Here is a 15,830-nt window from a genome sequence, read left to right as displayed (position 1 = left end):
AGCCGGTCATTCTTACATTCCGCCTGTCATTCAAAAGCCCCGTGGTTTCCTGGCTAGACCTTTGCCTTCCTTCTTAACTTTCTTTGCTGGACTTTGCCAGAGCTCACCTCCGCTTCCTTGAGGCAAATAGCCGACTGTCCACAGGTGCGGCATAGCAAGTCTCCTTTGACGGTTTCCAAGAGTCTCCACGTGCTCTTAAGTATTTCCACGCAACGAAGGGGTGTTTTGGACTTTTACCCTTTCTCAAATCATCTCCGAAAGTTGGCAAATCGGCCCACCTTTGCCTTCCCCCTCACTGCCGCAAGCACAGAGAACGAGGCAGCTGGACTATTGAATCTAATCTCGCAGTCACACACTGCAGTGCTCATCCATTGATCGCCGGCCTCCCACCGTTTTCTGTCCAGTCATTATTTCATGGCTGCTGTGACTGCAATTTGACTTTCCAGACGCTTCGTCCCCTCGAGCCAAACCGTGCCTGTTTAGCAGAAGCAAGGCGTATCACCACCAGACGCACGTGCCCCTACCTGTCCGTTTATATCAGGGACTACCGGTCTTTACTTCAAATTTGCACTTGACTCTTGTTAAATCAGCAATGCTTCCTCCGATTCCTATTCCCTCAGACTACGGCATCTCGCCGGACTCTGGCTTCCTTCCCTCCGAAGCGCCTCTCGAACATCTACCTGATCCCTATTATTCCAAGTGGGAATGGATTGCTGGAAACATTCAGCCCCTTCTGCTGAGCAGAAGAATGAGGCAAGCTGTGGACGGCATGCCAATGTTGTCGGCATCGTATCTCCATACCGAGCCAGAGTGGAGGAGGGCGTACTCTATATTAGGGTTTATTCTGCATAGCTACGTGTGGGGTGGCCCCAAGCCAGCAGAGGTATTGCTCCATGGCACCTTCCTAGGTGCTTTATGCTAATAAGACTAGAGAATCCCGCCTCAATTGACTGTGCCTCTTTTGGAGGTGTGTGAGCACCTCGAGCTACCACCGGTGGCCACTTATGCCGGGCTAGTCCTGTGGAACTTTAAGCCAATATTCCCAGACGAGCCTGTGGACGACCTGGAGAACCTCTCCTGTCTCAACACAATGACTGGCTCACTAGATGAGCAATGGTTTTACCTCGTCTCTATTGCCATCGAAGCGCGCGGTGGCCCTGCAATCTCGTTGGTGCTGCAAGCAATTGCCGCTGCCCGCGCTGGAAACAGTTTAGTGGTGATGGAATGCCTACAAGCCCTGGCGGAAATGTTAGACGCAATTGGTGTACTTCTGGAGAGGATGTACGAACACTGCGATCCTTATGTCTTCTACCACCGCATCCGGCCATACCTGGCTGGGAGCAAGAACATGGCCGACGCGGGCTTACCGGACGGCTTGCTTTACGACGATGGCCACAACCCTGAGCATCGCCAGTACGGCGGTGGGAGTAACGCTCAAAGCTCCCTAATCCAATTCTTCGATATTGCCTTGGGTATTGAGCATCGACCCACAGGCGAGACTCAGTCCAAGGGTGCCACACCTGAAAAGGAGGGGATTGCGGCGGGTCCGCGTCATGGGTTCATCCAGGAGATGCGTTCATATATGCCCGGCCCTCATCGACGATTCTTAGAGCATATCAGCGCCGTCGCCAATATTCGTGAATATGTGGAGGCCCGCCGGTCTGATAAGGCGTTGTGCATTGCGTATGACGCGTGCTTATCAATGCTACGAGCAATGCGGGACAAGCACATCCAGATTGTCTCGCGTTATATCATCATCCAGTCCCATAACGCACGAGGGCGCGCTGCTCGTTCATCTAGCCCGCGACGACCTTCAGCAACGACGCTCAATCTTGCAACCGCCCGCCATGGCGAGAAGCCAGACAATAAGAAACTGCGGGGAACGGGTGGCACCGCACTGATTCCGTTCCTCAAACAAGCTCGAGATGAAACGGGCGAGCCGGCTATTGATGTATGGGCGCGCCGATTGCTGACAACTGGGCCTACGGAAACCAGCTTCGCGCCACTGAGTAAGGTTGGTGAGCATCCAGATGGACATCTTGAGGTGGTTGGTCTGTCTGGGACGTGGGCTGCAGACGATAGTGAAGGCGGCATTTGTCATTGGTGACGCATAAACGCATAGAGTGTGCATACCCAGCGTTCTTTCAATTTAGTTATCATCACATTAGTAGAGTTTGTGAATTACCAGCGTGCATTTTCTTTTTCAGATTAAGTTCCTACCTTCCTATGTACTTTGCGTATGAGAGCCTGTCATGATATCTCCTCCTACCGCACAACGCTACTCAAAATACCCGGATATAATATCTATAATTTCCTTTTACTCCATCAAACTCAACACGAATCCATCACAGGAATAATAGCCCTGAATGGCTAGTTCTTCGACGCGCCATCAACGCACAGACCGTAGAATAAGCCCCTGCAGAACACTAGCTTAGATCTTTAATTCGTAGATCTTCAAAGTTACATTAAGGAGCCTGGAGCGCTCCAATCCAACCTGGGTCAATGCAGATGATCTATCGCCCTACTGATCACAGATCCGCATTAGTTTCTGTCCAGGCTGAGCCCTGGTCACTAGCATTTTCTGGTTCTTGGGTTCGTGCTGGGGCTCGTGCGTTGCGTTGCACTAGGATCTCTTGACGCTGTGACGAGGTAGAGTCGGATTATGGCAGTGATAGTACCTGATATTATTCAATGGTCTGGGTAATGTAGAGGTTGAAGAGTTTAAACTGTGACGATCTGCGTACCAGCCCGGTGACTATAGTGGCGATGCTGAGGAGCTTGTGACTACATTTGAGGGGACTTGACCATGCCCTGGTAACAAGGTTCCTCTTCTTACGTATTGAAAGTACACAGATGACAGAAGACCATTTATTGTATCTTATTGCAACAGCACTCGGTGCTAAAACTCGCTTTTGACGGACAGCATTCTTCTGGGGCCCGGGACGACTGAGCTAGGGCTAGAGTTCTGTATCACCTTTCGTCTGCCACGTTCAAATCATCAGGATAGATTATTACATTATAGCTAAGTCGGCGTATTTCACGCAGATCTGTTACCCTACTCTCTGTTATGCAGCCCCTTACCAACCCCAGTAGTAGATCTAGTAGCCCCCCATCTTACCGTCCAGAACCAGGATCTGGCGGATAGTGTATACTACCATTCGATGCTTGTAGCTACTTGATCAGCGGCCACATACGCTTGATGAACTCTGAATAATTATCACAACATTGCTCCGTAAGCATTATTTGTGGAAACAAGCAACGATATAGCGCTGGCGGACCTGTCGGATTTTCGGGCCCGACAGGGGGAACTATGGGGAAGCTCCACGCCCGCCAACATCCCGACAACTATGTTCTTCTTGTTGTTACTAGTACCTAATAGTAGTGGTAGCTGCGAGCACTTAACATCATAAAAACCCCTTCACAGCTCATCCTAACCTCTAGAAGTATCATCCTCCTCCTCTTCCTCCTCCTCATTCCCCTTAGCATCAGTATCGCGACCAAGACACAAAACCATCATGACAACCCAAAAAGCCCTCCTCCTCACCGAAATCGGCGCCCCCCTATCCCTAACCCACGACTGGCCAATCCCCTCACCCTCAACCGCCCAAGTCCAAGTCAAAGTCCTCATCGCCGGGATAAACCCGCACGACGCCAAATCCCGCGACTGGGGCCTCTTCATCCGCCTCGACCGCAGCCCACCAGTAATAGCAAGCCCCGACGAGCGCGCCGCCGTCGACCTCCCCAATATCCTCACACATGATGTCGTGGGCAAAATCACAAAGCTTGGACCCGGTGTTACCGGGTTGAGAATCGGCGACCGCGTCACCTTCCAAGCATCGTTTTGGAAGGGGTCGAAGCAGAACGGGTTGCAGGAGTATGCGGTCGCGGATGTCGGGGCGTTGAGTAAAATCCCCGAAGGGATCTCAGATGATGAAGCCGCGACGCTGCCGACGACGGTCTTTACCTCTGTGACGGCGCTGTTCCATAACCTGGCGATTCCGGCGCCTTGGAGCGAGGCTGCGCGGGACTTTGACTATGCGGGCGCATCAGTTTTGGTTGTTGGCGGTGGGTCGAGTTGCGGACAGACTGGCGTGCAGCTCGCGGCTCTTGCTGGGATCGGGAGGATTGTTGTTGTTGGTGGGGATGAGAGCACGCTTCGGTCATTTGGGGCTACGCATTTCGTTGATCGCCATGGTGGGGAAGATGTTGTTTTGGGTAGGATCCGGGATATTGTTGGTGATGAGCTTGTTTATGCTTATGATACTGTGAATGTCCCCGAGAATCAGGTTTTGACTGTCAATGCGCTCTCGGGGACGAAGAAGGGCGTTATGGCGCGGCTGCTGCCGATGGGACCGATTGATGAGTCTAAGGTTTTGGGTAAAGAGGCAGGGTTTGAAGTGAGTGATGTTTTTGGGAGCTCGCATATCCATACAGGACTTGCGGCGGAGTTTTGGGGGAGGCTGGAGGGTTATCTTGAACAGGGGAGCATTAAGCCGTTGGACTTTGTGGTGAAGGAGGGATTGGATGCGGATGTTGTGAATGGGGTGTTGGATGATTATCGGGATCACAAGAAGGTGACGAGGACGAATATCCATGTTTAGGCAGTTCTTTGGTTTGTCTGGTGGATTGTATGCTCGCAGATTGTTTATAGCTGAAACAAATATCTTATAATGTTTCATCCTCATTCTCTGTCCACCACCCACTGATACTCAATCCTCTCCAAATAAGCTTCCAACTCCGTCGCTACCCCTTCTCCCCACGGCGATTCTCCAGGAGAAGACCTACTTTGCACGTAGTCAAGCGTAGCACGCACCTCATAAAGGTGAATTGGAGAGACATTGTGAGTTCCATCAGCAGGAAGGATAGTCATATGCAATCTCACCATATCAACGAGCATCGTCGTGGCAGTATCGAGGGCTGCCCGGGCGCCTTCTTTCCAGTCCTCCAACGATCGAAGATTAGCCGAGACTGGAGTGGGCTGAGGTGGTATGTTCAATACATGGTTATGCAACATGAATAGTGCTCTACATTTTAGTAACGTCGCATTGCATGATTAGAGTCTTGTATTATTGGCAATGGTGTTGAGTTGGACTTACCTGACTGCTATACCCATAGTCGTGCAGTAGGGCCAGTCGATGCCTGGGCCGGTTTGTGATAGCACAAGCGTCAGAAACGACTGCATTGTCCTGTCAAGGCTATCAAGCAGGGGCAATCTAATGCTTAAATCTGGTATGGCCAGTCCCTTGAGTACTTGATCAAGGAGGCAAGCTGCTTGAGCTGCGCGCGCGAAACTACCAGCTTTATCCGTGCCCATACATGCGAGAGGAATATTAGGTATTGAGTCTGGATGGAGGTAATCACCGCGGTCAAGGGTCTCGCGGTCGATAGGAAGCAGGGCGTCACCCAAAGGGAATGGTGTAACAATTGATTGCTTGAAGCCACTCTCTTGATCGCAGGCAAAGGCTCTATAAGTACAGTTAGCATAATGTTTTCTTGTATTGTTTGCATATAAGCTCACCGTTCGTAGATGACAATAGCCCACCACGTGTTTGCAGCTTCCTCGACTTCCAGTCTCGAGGCCCCGTTCATCTGGCGCCGGGAGTCGTGAATACGAGCAGCATAGGCCGATTTCACACAGCCCGCGATCGTGATCGATGCTACCTCTGGCCGTGCGCTCGCATACTCGTATACAGCGAGCAAGAGTGTGGCCTGTATCAAATGAACCGTAGGCATTAATGACCCTTGAGCTTGAGCTAGAAGCGCTTTTGCAGCCAGGTACAGGGTCCACCGGCTGCCTGTCGGTGTTTGGCTAACTTGTGATAGCTGATCAGGATTGGGCAAATATGCGATCAAGCAGATTGTCAGTAGTAAGATAGAAGTGTCAGCACTAGGATGCCCTCCACCGCTTGCGAGGGAGGCACTCTGAAAGCGCGTGCGGGAGACGATTGGCAGATGGCAGTGGAAGGACCGGAAATAACGAGCTGTAAGATCATCCACGAACTCGCCTGTCGAGCGAATGATGTTTTGGACCTCGAGGTAGACGCCATCCCTGCCGGACGGTCAGCATGGGATGAACAGGTGGTGGGGACACTAACAGGCTCCCAACTAGTGGTCGGTATACTCTTGGCCTTCTGAGCGCAAGTGCGTGGTCTTCGATCGGTTCAAAGGTGGATGTCTCATGGTGGACTGTAAATGATGAGCTGTCGGTGGGCGGGGTGGCATATACACGTCGGCGGGGAACCGGAATATAGCGGCAATCGAGATCTTTCCTACAGGTAGTCCATGAGAGTGGAACGGAAACAGGTTGATCGAAGACTTACGCGATACAGTAGCTACAGGTTGGAAAGGCCCTGTTGCACTTCTTCTTTCGGGTCTTGCATGTGATGCAGGCGTGGGTACGGGCCTGATGACTGTCGGCCGCCATGATAATGCGAAATTAATGAATTCTTCGTAGTCACTCGGGATAGACTCTTCAGCATGGAAGAAAGGGAAAAAGAAAAAAGGGGATGAAAGGCAGGTTGAGGAATTCCGATCAGGATGAGCTGAATTGGGGGCAGTCCGCTCGTCGGGCGTGTCGGGCCTGCGGCGGGTTTCGTCGGACTCTGTCGGACTCTGTCGGGTTTCTTCAACTCGCGCAGTCTCAGCATACTAAATTAAAGAAGATGACATTTAGATACTTTAAATGCTTAATTCTAGATATAGTACTCTCTCCGAAGACATCACGATGTTACAGTTGAAGGTAGAATTCTCGTACATCATATATGGAACTACATCCCATCAGTTATATATCTTCGCCGACAACCCCGGAATAATCTCGAGATCCTTTGGCTTATAGGTATACTTCCCATCCCGCGAGATATCTGCCTCTTGCTTCTTCCTCTGCTGCTGTGTTTGGCGCACCTTAACCCACTCCTTCGTCGTCAAATGCTTGCCCACATCCGTAAACACATTGCTTGTCAATCCCAGCCGTTGCAACAGGGGACTGTTGGCAATCGGATCAAGAACAACATGATTGTTAGGCCGTGCAAAGTAAAGCACACCCAGCCTGTCGATCCCTGATTGATCCGCCGGAGGCGCATGTACTCGGTGGACACTGGACTTGATCAAGCCGCCGGTTAGGGCTGTTAGTGCATCGCAGGTATTGATTGTGATTGTGCCGTCTTGCGGACGGACCCATTTCCATTGATTCTCTGAGTTGAGTATCTGCAGAGCTGCGACGGGTTGACGGAAGAGAAGGGTTACAGTACCGAGATCTGTATGACCAGGGGTGTATAGTTCGCCGACGAGTTTGTTCTCCTCTGCGCTGCGGGCGGCATAATGCATGTATCGGAGGTGGTCTTCACCTTCGACGTCGTACTGGTGGTCGCGAACAAGTTGGTCTTCCTCCGGAAGCTCGAGGAGAATAGCGAAGAGGCGCAGAAGCTTCTCAACGACTTCAGTGTGGCATTTTCGGCTGAATGTTTCGATCTCGGCGATGTGCTTGGTCAGGATCTCTGGCTGGGCGCGCTGGTGGTGTCCGTCAAATTTGGGGATGTTGTACACTTGCACGTTGTCTTTGATGCCGTTGCCGAGACTATATACTTAGACGCTTGCTAGCTATGCAAAGGCAGAAAGAGACAGACTTACACGCGATGCCCTGCGGGGCGATAGCCGTTGTACTCGCCTCTCACGAGATCAGCTTCGTTGTGGAATTTCAGCTTCTCCTCGAGGGGAAGAGAGTAAAACTCGCGGCCGAGGGCGAATTGGCGATCGATTTCTTCTTGGGTGATGTTGAAGTTCTTGACGTAGAAGAAGCCTGCAGATGTCAGGGTAGCTCTTACGATCGCGCGTGGTGGAGTGTATTTACCGACGTTCTTCACGGCATGTTCCAACTTCTGCACCAGTTCTTCTTTACCTCCTGGCTGATCAAACCGGCTCAGATCAATGGTGACGAGTTCGGCCCAGTCAACTGCTGAATTAGAATCGTGAGTTTGGCTCGAGCATGGGAGACTTACGGTCCTCTTTGGTCACAGGAACCTGCTCGTAGCGTGGGATCTCAAAGTCGGCAACAGTCATCTTTAATTTCTGATCTTTGCTTCTTAAGCACTCGCCTATACTGACTTGCTACTACTCAGTTCTATATATGCTCCCAACCATATACTCCGTACTCCAAGTACCCCGCATACACATCTCGCCATATGATTATCAATCAAGCACGCAATCCATGCACCATATTACCCCTACGTCCGCCCTTAATCAATGAGTCTCGAGCAGCATCACGTCTTCTCTAGCCGCTGACTCGCTAGTACCAGACCAAGCAGTCTTGCCTCGAGCTTGTTTTTGGTTGGCGCGATAAGACGGGTCCTGGTGGCTCAATTGCTGGGGTTATATACGCCATCAACTACGTACAAGGTCCCCGGAGGATATACCGTCGCATGATTGATCGAGTCACTGTCTCCTGCAGCTTGCGGAGGGTTATTGGGATCTGCTGTGGGTGATCTTCGGAGGGTTCTTTTTCTGTTCGGACGTGGGGTGGATATGGCGTCAATTGAGTGGTTTTGAAGCAATCTGTGTCGGAGGTTATAAATGGCAGGGAATGTATCTTGACCAAGTTCCAGAGCTGTCTATGGTCAAAGCTGTGTAAAATGTCCGAGCTGGATACGAAAAAGAAGCGCTCTCTCTGGGGGACGATCAAGGAGGTGTTTAATTGGTATCCATCAGCGTATCCAATCGAGGAGCGGAAGCTGCTGTTTAAGCTCGATGTCTCGATCTTGGTATTTGCTTGTTTATGCTGTACGTTCCACAACTTCTCCTTTGCTACCTGCACAAGCTAATGGTAACTTCGCAGTCTTCGTCAAGTTCCTTGACCAGACCAACATCACCAATGCATACGTGAGCGGTCTGAAGGAGGACTTTGGTCTCTACGGAAATGAACTGAACTACTTCAACATATGCTATGTTTCTGCATATGTAATATTCCAAATCCCTGGGATGCTATTGATGTCGCGGCCCCAACTGTAAGCCCAGTCCTTATAGTACGACAAACCGATGCTAATGATGACAGGGCCCGATGGCTACTTCCTAGTCTTGAGATTCTCTGGGGTATCTGCACTTTCGCACAGAGCCGGGTTACAAACGTCCACCAGCTGTATGCTCTCCGGTTTCTCGTCGGCATGTTTGAAGCGCCGGTCTTTGCGGGAACGCATTTCATCCTCGGTGAGTTTTCAAACCCACCTTCGCACAAATCTCGGCTCATCTAGCTATATAGGCTCATGGTATTCCGGGCCTGAACTCTTCAAGAGAGCCGGAACCTGGTTCCTCTGCAATCCGCTCGGCACAATGGTCAGCGGATACCTTCAAGCAGCTGCATACACAAATCTCTCGGGCGTCGGAGGGATGCCTGGATGGCGATGGCTGTTCATCATCGACGGGATATTCACCATTCCCGTAGCATTACTGGGATTCGTTATCTTCCCTGGTATTCCTGATTCACCGCCGCCGTTCTTCCTAACGAAGAATGATATCGCGATTGCGAAGGACAGGATAAGAAGAGCAAATATTCGTCGTCCCGGAAAATTAGGGCTTGATGTGTTCAAGAGGACAATAAAAAGGTGGCATATTTGGGTGTTTTTGTGGTGCTATGCGTGAGTTCAGTCCGGTTCTTTAAACTCAATTATACAACGGCTCTAGAGACACGAATGGCTAACAGGATATAGGTGCATGATTCTCTCTTCCTACCCCAGCGGGTACATGAGTCTCTGGCTGAAAGCTGAGGGGTATTCCGTCACGAAGATCAACCAGATTCCGACAGTGATCCAGTCAATCACGATCGTGTCTTCATGGCTTGGAACCACACTTGCGTCGATATATCCGTCGTGGATTATATACACCATTGTATCGGCCTGTTCGTTATTCTCGACTCTCTGCATGTCGATTTGGAATATCCCCACAGGGTTAAAGTAAGTCTGCCTTCATAAATGCCTTTACAAAAATAAACTTGATATTGACAGTTTTGATATTTAGATTCTTCGCATGGTTCCTCTTCGGCGTCTCTGGATGCTCAAGTCCGATCCTTTATTCTACCGTCAATACCATCGTCAAGGATGACTCAGAGGAGCGGGCTCTCATCATGGTTTGTCTTCATGGCTTCACAGTCTATTTCAACGCTAACTCCAACCTCCAGGGCGCAATGATGACCTTCGGCTACTCATTCCAGATCTGGGTCCCGCTTCTTCTCTTCCCTACCGCAGGTCCAGACGGCGCGCCACGCTGGCGAAAGGGGTGGCCGACTACATTCGTTTTCTACTTCTTCCTCTGGGCTGGATTTATTACTGCCATTGTACTTTACAGACGGGATCAGAAGATGAAGGGACTTGCGACTGCATCAGAGTCGGACTCTGAGGGTGATGGGTCTGGGTCGGGGACTGAGACGGAGAGAGAGGGGGGTGCGGAGGTTGTTGTGGAGAGGACAAAATAGGAGTATGAGTGGTAAAACTGGTAGAGGAAAGGCAAGAGGGATTTTTGATGCACCTGTCAACCAGACTAATCAAAATAAAAGATCCTTGGAAAATAGTCAGTCGAAACCTACAGCGACCTAATCAATGCACTAAGCTAGACGTAGCGACAAGATGTGCTTGCTGTAAGGAACTAGCAGGTGACCGCAGTAGAGAAAGCCTGCCAAGGTTAGCCTGCCCCCTTCCTATGTAGACACAGACGATCGAGTTCAGGGTATTTGGGGTTAGAGCCTTCTCAATTTGATACAACCCGTAGACGCCCGCCGCACCTTCCTCATACAACCCTGACTCACAGGGTCGTGCCTTTTAGAGAATCTTGATACATCAGGGAAGCACTGCCAGCCATGTTCCTCGTTCCTTCCTTCAGTCCGTGGGCCGCCATCGTGCCTTCCAAATACGGAGTACGTACCTACCTTACACGGCCAACTACGAAAGGAAAGAGCAACCGGTCACACAAGGACACAAGGGTCACTCTTTCCTCTTCTGGCAAAAATTTACTCCACCTTCTGGAAACCTGATCAATATGCCCAAAGCCAGGTCTCATGCTCTCCGTACTCTGGCCCTCGTAGGCTTGCGAGGGGTATAAAACCTAAAATCCAGATGGTGAAAAAGACAAGCAAATCCGGAGCGAGAAAGGAACGCAGCGGTGAGGGCATCCACACTACTGAGTACGTAGAGCAGCAGGCGCGACTCATGTTAAGGAACTAAAGTGCGACTATGCGTAGGGTGTCGATGTAGTCGAGGCAGGAACGATCCGTCTGGTCGGGTCGGTCTTTCTTAGACCCCTTACGCAGTCTGAGCGCAACCAAAGGTATACATATACGGATATATAACCTGGTTGCGTTGAATGGAAGGTAAAAAAAAAGAGCTCGGGGTGAAGAAGAGATTGGAAAAAGGAACATTCATTTAATCTGTGTATCTTGATCGTATGGATAAGACCAGTTCTCCCCTCAAACCACCAGCAGGTTATTTCTAGGGATCGTGTGCAAGAGTGATCTTCGAGCGGGCTTGAGATTGAGCAACTGTTAGCCTTGGTGTGACATGTTCGGGATAACCAACAGGGCTGTGGGTTTTCGGCGATATGTCGCAGACTTCTACTGGGTAGTGCAATGGCGAAGCATAGTAGACTGGTATATTGATGTCAAAGATCGACGAGACACAAACCTAGTTTCATTGTTGAAAGCTTAGCCTCGGAAGATATCAAGTTGTAGCAGAGGTCTTCGCTTATTGTTGGACAGGCTCACTGCAGTTTTAGCGCCGCAAGACCGTCGGCTAGCTTTATGACTGGATCATCTCTAGAACCATTCTGGAACTTCTAGAGGACTTCTAGAGCCGTTTCGAAAGATTTCTGTGCTCATTCTAGAAATTCTGGAGCACTTGTCGAAATTCCAGAATCGTTCTCGAAGAATCAGCAGCAGCTTCAACCAACGTCCTTTCTTGGCAGAGGGAATCAAAAATGGCCAGGTAAAAGAACGGAAGGCTCGGGTTGCGATTGTCTTCAAGGCTGGCAGAGCAGTCAAAGAGGAAGATGGATGCCCAATACGCAAACGAAAGTCGGATCAAACAGCCAGCTAATAGCGTGGGGTCCAACAAAGGTGGGATTGAGTTTCCTTCACGGCTCACGAGTCACACAACCGCAAGGCTCGCGCGAGGTACTTTGTACATCATCCAACCTCTTACTCACCTTCCAAATCACACAAGCACAGCAGTTGAGCACTACTTAAGACCAACCTGCTTCCTCGAGGTTTTCCTGTTCTTGCTTCCTTCACAGCCTTTGGGTCGCGATCTAGACTAACCTCACATGCGAGTTAACAAACACCGAGAGCCTCGTACCACAGTTTGGTGGACACGTTATCCTGCCGGAGGGGCAGGGAGCGCTCGAATGTAGTGAACCGATGTAGCTCTTCCCCGCAAGGTGGTCAATGTTGTCCGAGGCTATAATGGTATCGTCTGATTCAAAGGCATCGTGCATTTCCGATTGGAGATCAGGCATCCGGAATGTCTTATTCGGAGGCTGGTAGTCGCATTATTGGTTTGTTGGGGTGGTGTCCCCTGCTTGCTTGACCTCGCGTGGTCCGAGCTCTCCTGGTGGACGCAGCTAATGCAGCAGTAGTAGAGAAAGTCGCTCATAGAGTACAAAGCAAGCCTAGTAAGCAGCCAAGGCTACCCACCGCTGGCGAGAAGATAAAGCCCGGGTTGGAGGGGTAACTCAACGAACATGGATAGTACTTTTTCAGCCTCGTGAAGGAGCACTGCCCCAACGAGCACTGCGGTGGCTAGTAGTGGTCAGAGCGATAATCACACGACCGAAGAAAGCCAGGCGTCCAACAGCAGGTTGAAACTGTCTGTCGACGATCTAAGAATGATCTTAGACGCTTTGTGGGGAGAAATAGAGAATCATCATGTGGGTGATCGCCGTGATGCAGGAGCTGGATGGAAAACCGGCATGAGCAAGTTGCAGAGAGCCTAGGCTCTGTAAGCGGAAGCCCAAGGCTAAAAAAGCAATGACGATATAATGCCGAGTATTTTTGTAAATCAATACTACCTAGGTTCACCAGTCAGGTCAGAAATGGCGAGTATTGCCACGGGGATTCAGCAGGGAGAGGTAATGAATTGCCGCTAGTGGCTGGGAGAGAACTCAGCAAAGGGGGGGGTGACTGTGTGGATTGGGTTTGAGCCTCAAAACGAAGCGGTGTATAGAAAGAGACAATATAGGGCCCACTATTTTAGAGTAAACAAGGCTTTGGAGTTGGAGAAGTTAGAACTCAAAAGAGAAAGTTTGAACCAAAAAAAAAGAGAGGAAAGGGGGCGAAAAAGACGCCAAAGGCCACCTGCAGAGCCGCATCCTGGTTGAGACAGGTTTGGCGGCAAACTGCCAAACAGTGACACCCTCTCTGTCAGCTCTCCACTCCTACTCCATCAAACACTCTCCTCCTATCTTATGCGCGAGCCTCAATTTTCTACGAGGAAGTACTAAAGCCTAAAGCATCCTCGGATCTTCCTCCATGCATGCATGGTCTTCACAGACTCGGTTCTCTTTTTTTACCCAGTCCTCATCATCCCCACTGCACTGCACCGCACTGTCCCAGGTGTTACTCTGTCAATGATCCGATGTCTGACAAGAAGAAGGTCTTTTTCTCTTTGCATCGGTCCGTTTTCCCTTTAGCTCGTAGGCCTCTCTGTCCACGCTTCTGGTCATAAAAGAAAATGACCAAGAACCTGGACTCTCTCCCCTTTGATGTCTTCTATCAGGTGGCTTCCAAGCTTGATTGCCATGATTACATCCATCTCAGTCGCGTCAATCACTCTCTCAACAGGCTGACAAAAAGCGATTCCATTGCACGAAACACCATCCGGGTACCTGAACACTATTCGTCTTCTATCCCAATCGAGCTAACTTTTCTTCATTCAGAGCGAACTACTGCACACTAAAGAAGGAAAAGCTGCCGATCGGGCTAAATCGGGCTACCGTGACGCCTTGGGCTGTTTGTACAACGTCAAGGAGTCCTTTGCCACCGCTCACCCCTACTCGGCCTGTGTTCTCGGCTACGGGAGCTCTTTTCTCTACGCTAATGGATCGCTCTGTTACATTTACAAGGACGAGATTCGGGCCTTGGATGTGCAGGGTGCCAGTCGCGTCGAGCAAGTGCTGAATCTTCCAAAGGTCTTGCGCCGGGCCATTCCCGACTGCAACCCCGAAAATGGAATGACCAAGGTTTCACTGATGAACTACAAGGACTGGGTGGTGGCGTTTCTGGTAGAGATGGAGGACAGAAGGGAGGCGTGGCTCTTGGCTGTAGACCTTCAGAGCCGCTCAACATACGGGAAAAGTGGCCGACTCCGGCTGAGAACGCCACTGGAGTCGACACAGAGGCTATTTGTGCGACACAACAGATCATACCTTTACTATGGGACACATTCGGCCGTTGGAACTCACGGGTATACGTTATGGGAGGTTAATTGTGCAGATTTGAATACGGGAAAACTCAGCAGCTCAGACACAGTGGTACTGGATAAATTCGCGGGCAGTGAAATCGGGCAGACGGTTTGCTTCGATGTCTATCAAGATCACCTCTACGCGATCTCTACGCTGGTCGATTTTGAGGAGGAAGAGATAGATTGGACTTCATACTACGTCTGGATATGCTTGCACCCCAGCCTCACGGTACCTAACGAAGGAGTCAAGACCTACCGCACCTGGCGTCGACAGCATCGCGAGGGACCAATCAACGACACTTGGTCGGATCTGTCGCTCAGAGAGGACGAAGCGAATGGACAGCTTATGATCTTGGAGTGCCGAAGGGAGTGGCGTGATGGGGGGAGCGAGAACTGCCGGACGTACTACGTGCAGCCATTGCCAGCGCCAGCGGATGTTGACAAGCAGCGACCACCCTCTAAGTTCTACCTGATGCCTACATTGCCCGACGAGCCCATTGCAAAAATTGCCGGACAGTCAGGCAAGCCCAACTATGAGCCTCCTCGGAAGCGACTCCGCAGACACTACCACGCAGAGTATGATGGCGGTGTTGAGCCAAAACCCAGGAAAGATTTTATTCTCGCTAAAACCAAATTTCGCTCATATAACATCTCTGCATCCAGTTATGTCGACCTCGTGAATGACCCACTCCCAGGCGGCCGCCGGCCTGGTGATCTTGTACCTCGCGATCGAATGCGGCTCCGGGTGGTCTCGAGAAAGCGAAAGTGTCCGATTGACGAGGAAGGCACGGAGGAGGAACGGGGGATGCTGTACAGGCAGGAACTGGGGGAAGCGGATGGACGTCTAGTGGAGAACAGTGAAGAGCGCTTTTCCTCTCGTGGTGTTCATCTGTGGCCACCTGATGATGCGCCTCAAGAGCTGAATGACTTACTGTGTCCTTCAAAACGGACCGGTCAAGTTCAGGCCATCGCTGACGACAGATCAATTGTGTACTCTGTGAACCAAGACAACTCTGTGTACCAGGATAAGCTCGATCCCGGTGATCAGGCGATTGTTTTCATCAACTTTGACCCCGCGTTGAGGCTCTCGGGGCTCAAGCGATTGGACTTTGGCACGCGGCCCACCGAGATGGATAAAAAGGAAACGGCTCTTGGCATCGACCGACCCCAGGCTGGTGAAGTTGGACAGGAACGGGCAGCGACGCACACGACAGTTGCAGGGAAATGGACGAACCAGAACGTGCCATCTGTCAGGGAAGAACGGGCAATGTACCTGGACATTGACCGTGGATTCTGGTTTCGGTGACACTCCAGCTCGAGCTGATGTCAGGCGGTGGATAAACCAACCAACTTACTATTGCACAATGCACAGCCACACCGAAGCAGGCTGCAGTATTCTAG

The 15,830-nt window shown here is 50.8% G+C and overlaps 6 protein-coding genes across 6 annotated transcripts; 4 read left to right on the top strand and 2 right to left on the bottom strand.

Annotated features, from left to right (window-relative positions):
• The first annotated feature begins 29 nt into the window (after positions 1-29).
• On the top strand, positions 30-2,249 carry BJY04DRAFT_201490 (indoleamine 2,3-dioxygenase). The gene is made up of 2 exons (XM_073713082.1): positions 30-883; positions 932-2,249. The coding sequence occupies exons 1-2, from the start codon at positions 593-595 to the stop codon at positions 2,105-2,107; spliced, it is 1,467 nt and encodes a 488-aa protein (XP_073565450.1). The 5' UTR covers positions 30-592; the 3' UTR covers positions 2,108-2,249.
• A 1,134-nt stretch (positions 2,250-3,383) lies between these two features.
• On the top strand, positions 3,384-5,097 carry BJY04DRAFT_232352 (zinc-binding alcohol dehydrogenase family protein). The gene has a single exon (XM_073719740.1). It carries the CDS (start codon positions 3,516-3,518, stop codon positions 4,599-4,601), a length of 1,086 nt encoding a protein of 361 aa, XP_073565449.1. The 5' UTR covers positions 3,384-3,515; the 3' UTR covers positions 4,602-5,097.
• On the bottom strand, positions 4,591-6,511 carry BJY04DRAFT_232346 (uncharacterized protein). Its single transcript, XM_073719739.1, has 5 exons — positions 6,321-6,511; positions 6,096-6,269; positions 5,519-6,049; positions 5,097-5,465; positions 4,591-5,024 (listed from the first exon to the last, which is right to left on the bottom strand). The coding sequence occupies exons 1-5, from the start codon at positions 6,422-6,424 to the stop codon at positions 4,682-4,684; spliced, it is 1,521 nt and encodes a 506-aa protein (XP_073565448.1). The 5' UTR covers positions 6,425-6,511; the 3' UTR covers positions 4,591-4,681.
• Positions 6,512-6,777: 266 nt separating this feature from the next.
• On the bottom strand, positions 6,778-8,055 carry BJY04DRAFT_223865 (uncharacterized protein; the record flags this gene model as incomplete). The annotated part of the gene is made up of 4 exons (XM_073717812.1): positions 6,778-7,573; positions 7,627-7,795; positions 7,847-7,948; positions 7,995-8,055. 4 exons carry the CDS (start codon positions 8,053-8,055, stop codon positions 6,778-6,780), a joined length of 1,128 nt encoding a protein of 375 aa, XP_073565447.1.
• Positions 8,056-8,624: 569 nt separating this feature from the next.
• On the top strand, positions 8,625-11,488 carry BJY04DRAFT_211167 (major facilitator superfamily domain-containing protein; the record flags this gene model as incomplete). Its single annotated transcript, XM_073714362.1, has 8 exons — positions 8,625-8,772; positions 8,828-8,996; positions 9,044-9,195; positions 9,248-9,623; positions 9,696-9,938; positions 10,003-10,111; positions 10,163-10,389; positions 11,431-11,488. 8 exons carry the CDS (start codon positions 8,625-8,627, stop codon positions 11,486-11,488), a joined length of 1,482 nt encoding a protein of 493 aa, XP_073565446.1.
• Positions 11,489-13,700: 2,212 nt separating this feature from the next.
• On the top strand, positions 13,701-15,735 carry fbx15 (F-box domain protein; the record flags this gene model as incomplete). The annotated part of the gene is made up of 2 exons (XM_073717811.1): positions 13,701-13,850; positions 13,906-15,735. 2 exons carry the CDS (start codon positions 13,701-13,703, stop codon positions 15,733-15,735), a joined length of 1,980 nt encoding a protein of 659 aa, XP_073565445.1.
• Positions 15,736-15,830: the final 95 nt, after the last annotated feature.

The sequence above is a fragment of the Aspergillus karnatakaensis genome (genome assembly GCF_047715665.1).
Source record: "Aspergillus karnatakaensis strain CBS 102800 unplaced genomic scaffold BJY04scaffold_79, whole genome shotgun sequence".
In the NCBI taxonomy this organism is placed as follows: Eukaryota; Fungi; Ascomycota; class Eurotiomycetes; order Eurotiales; family Aspergillaceae; genus Aspergillus; species Aspergillus karnatakaensis.
The sequence above is the reverse complement of the archived record's forward strand: the minus strand, read 5'-3'. Positions and strand labels throughout refer to the sequence as shown.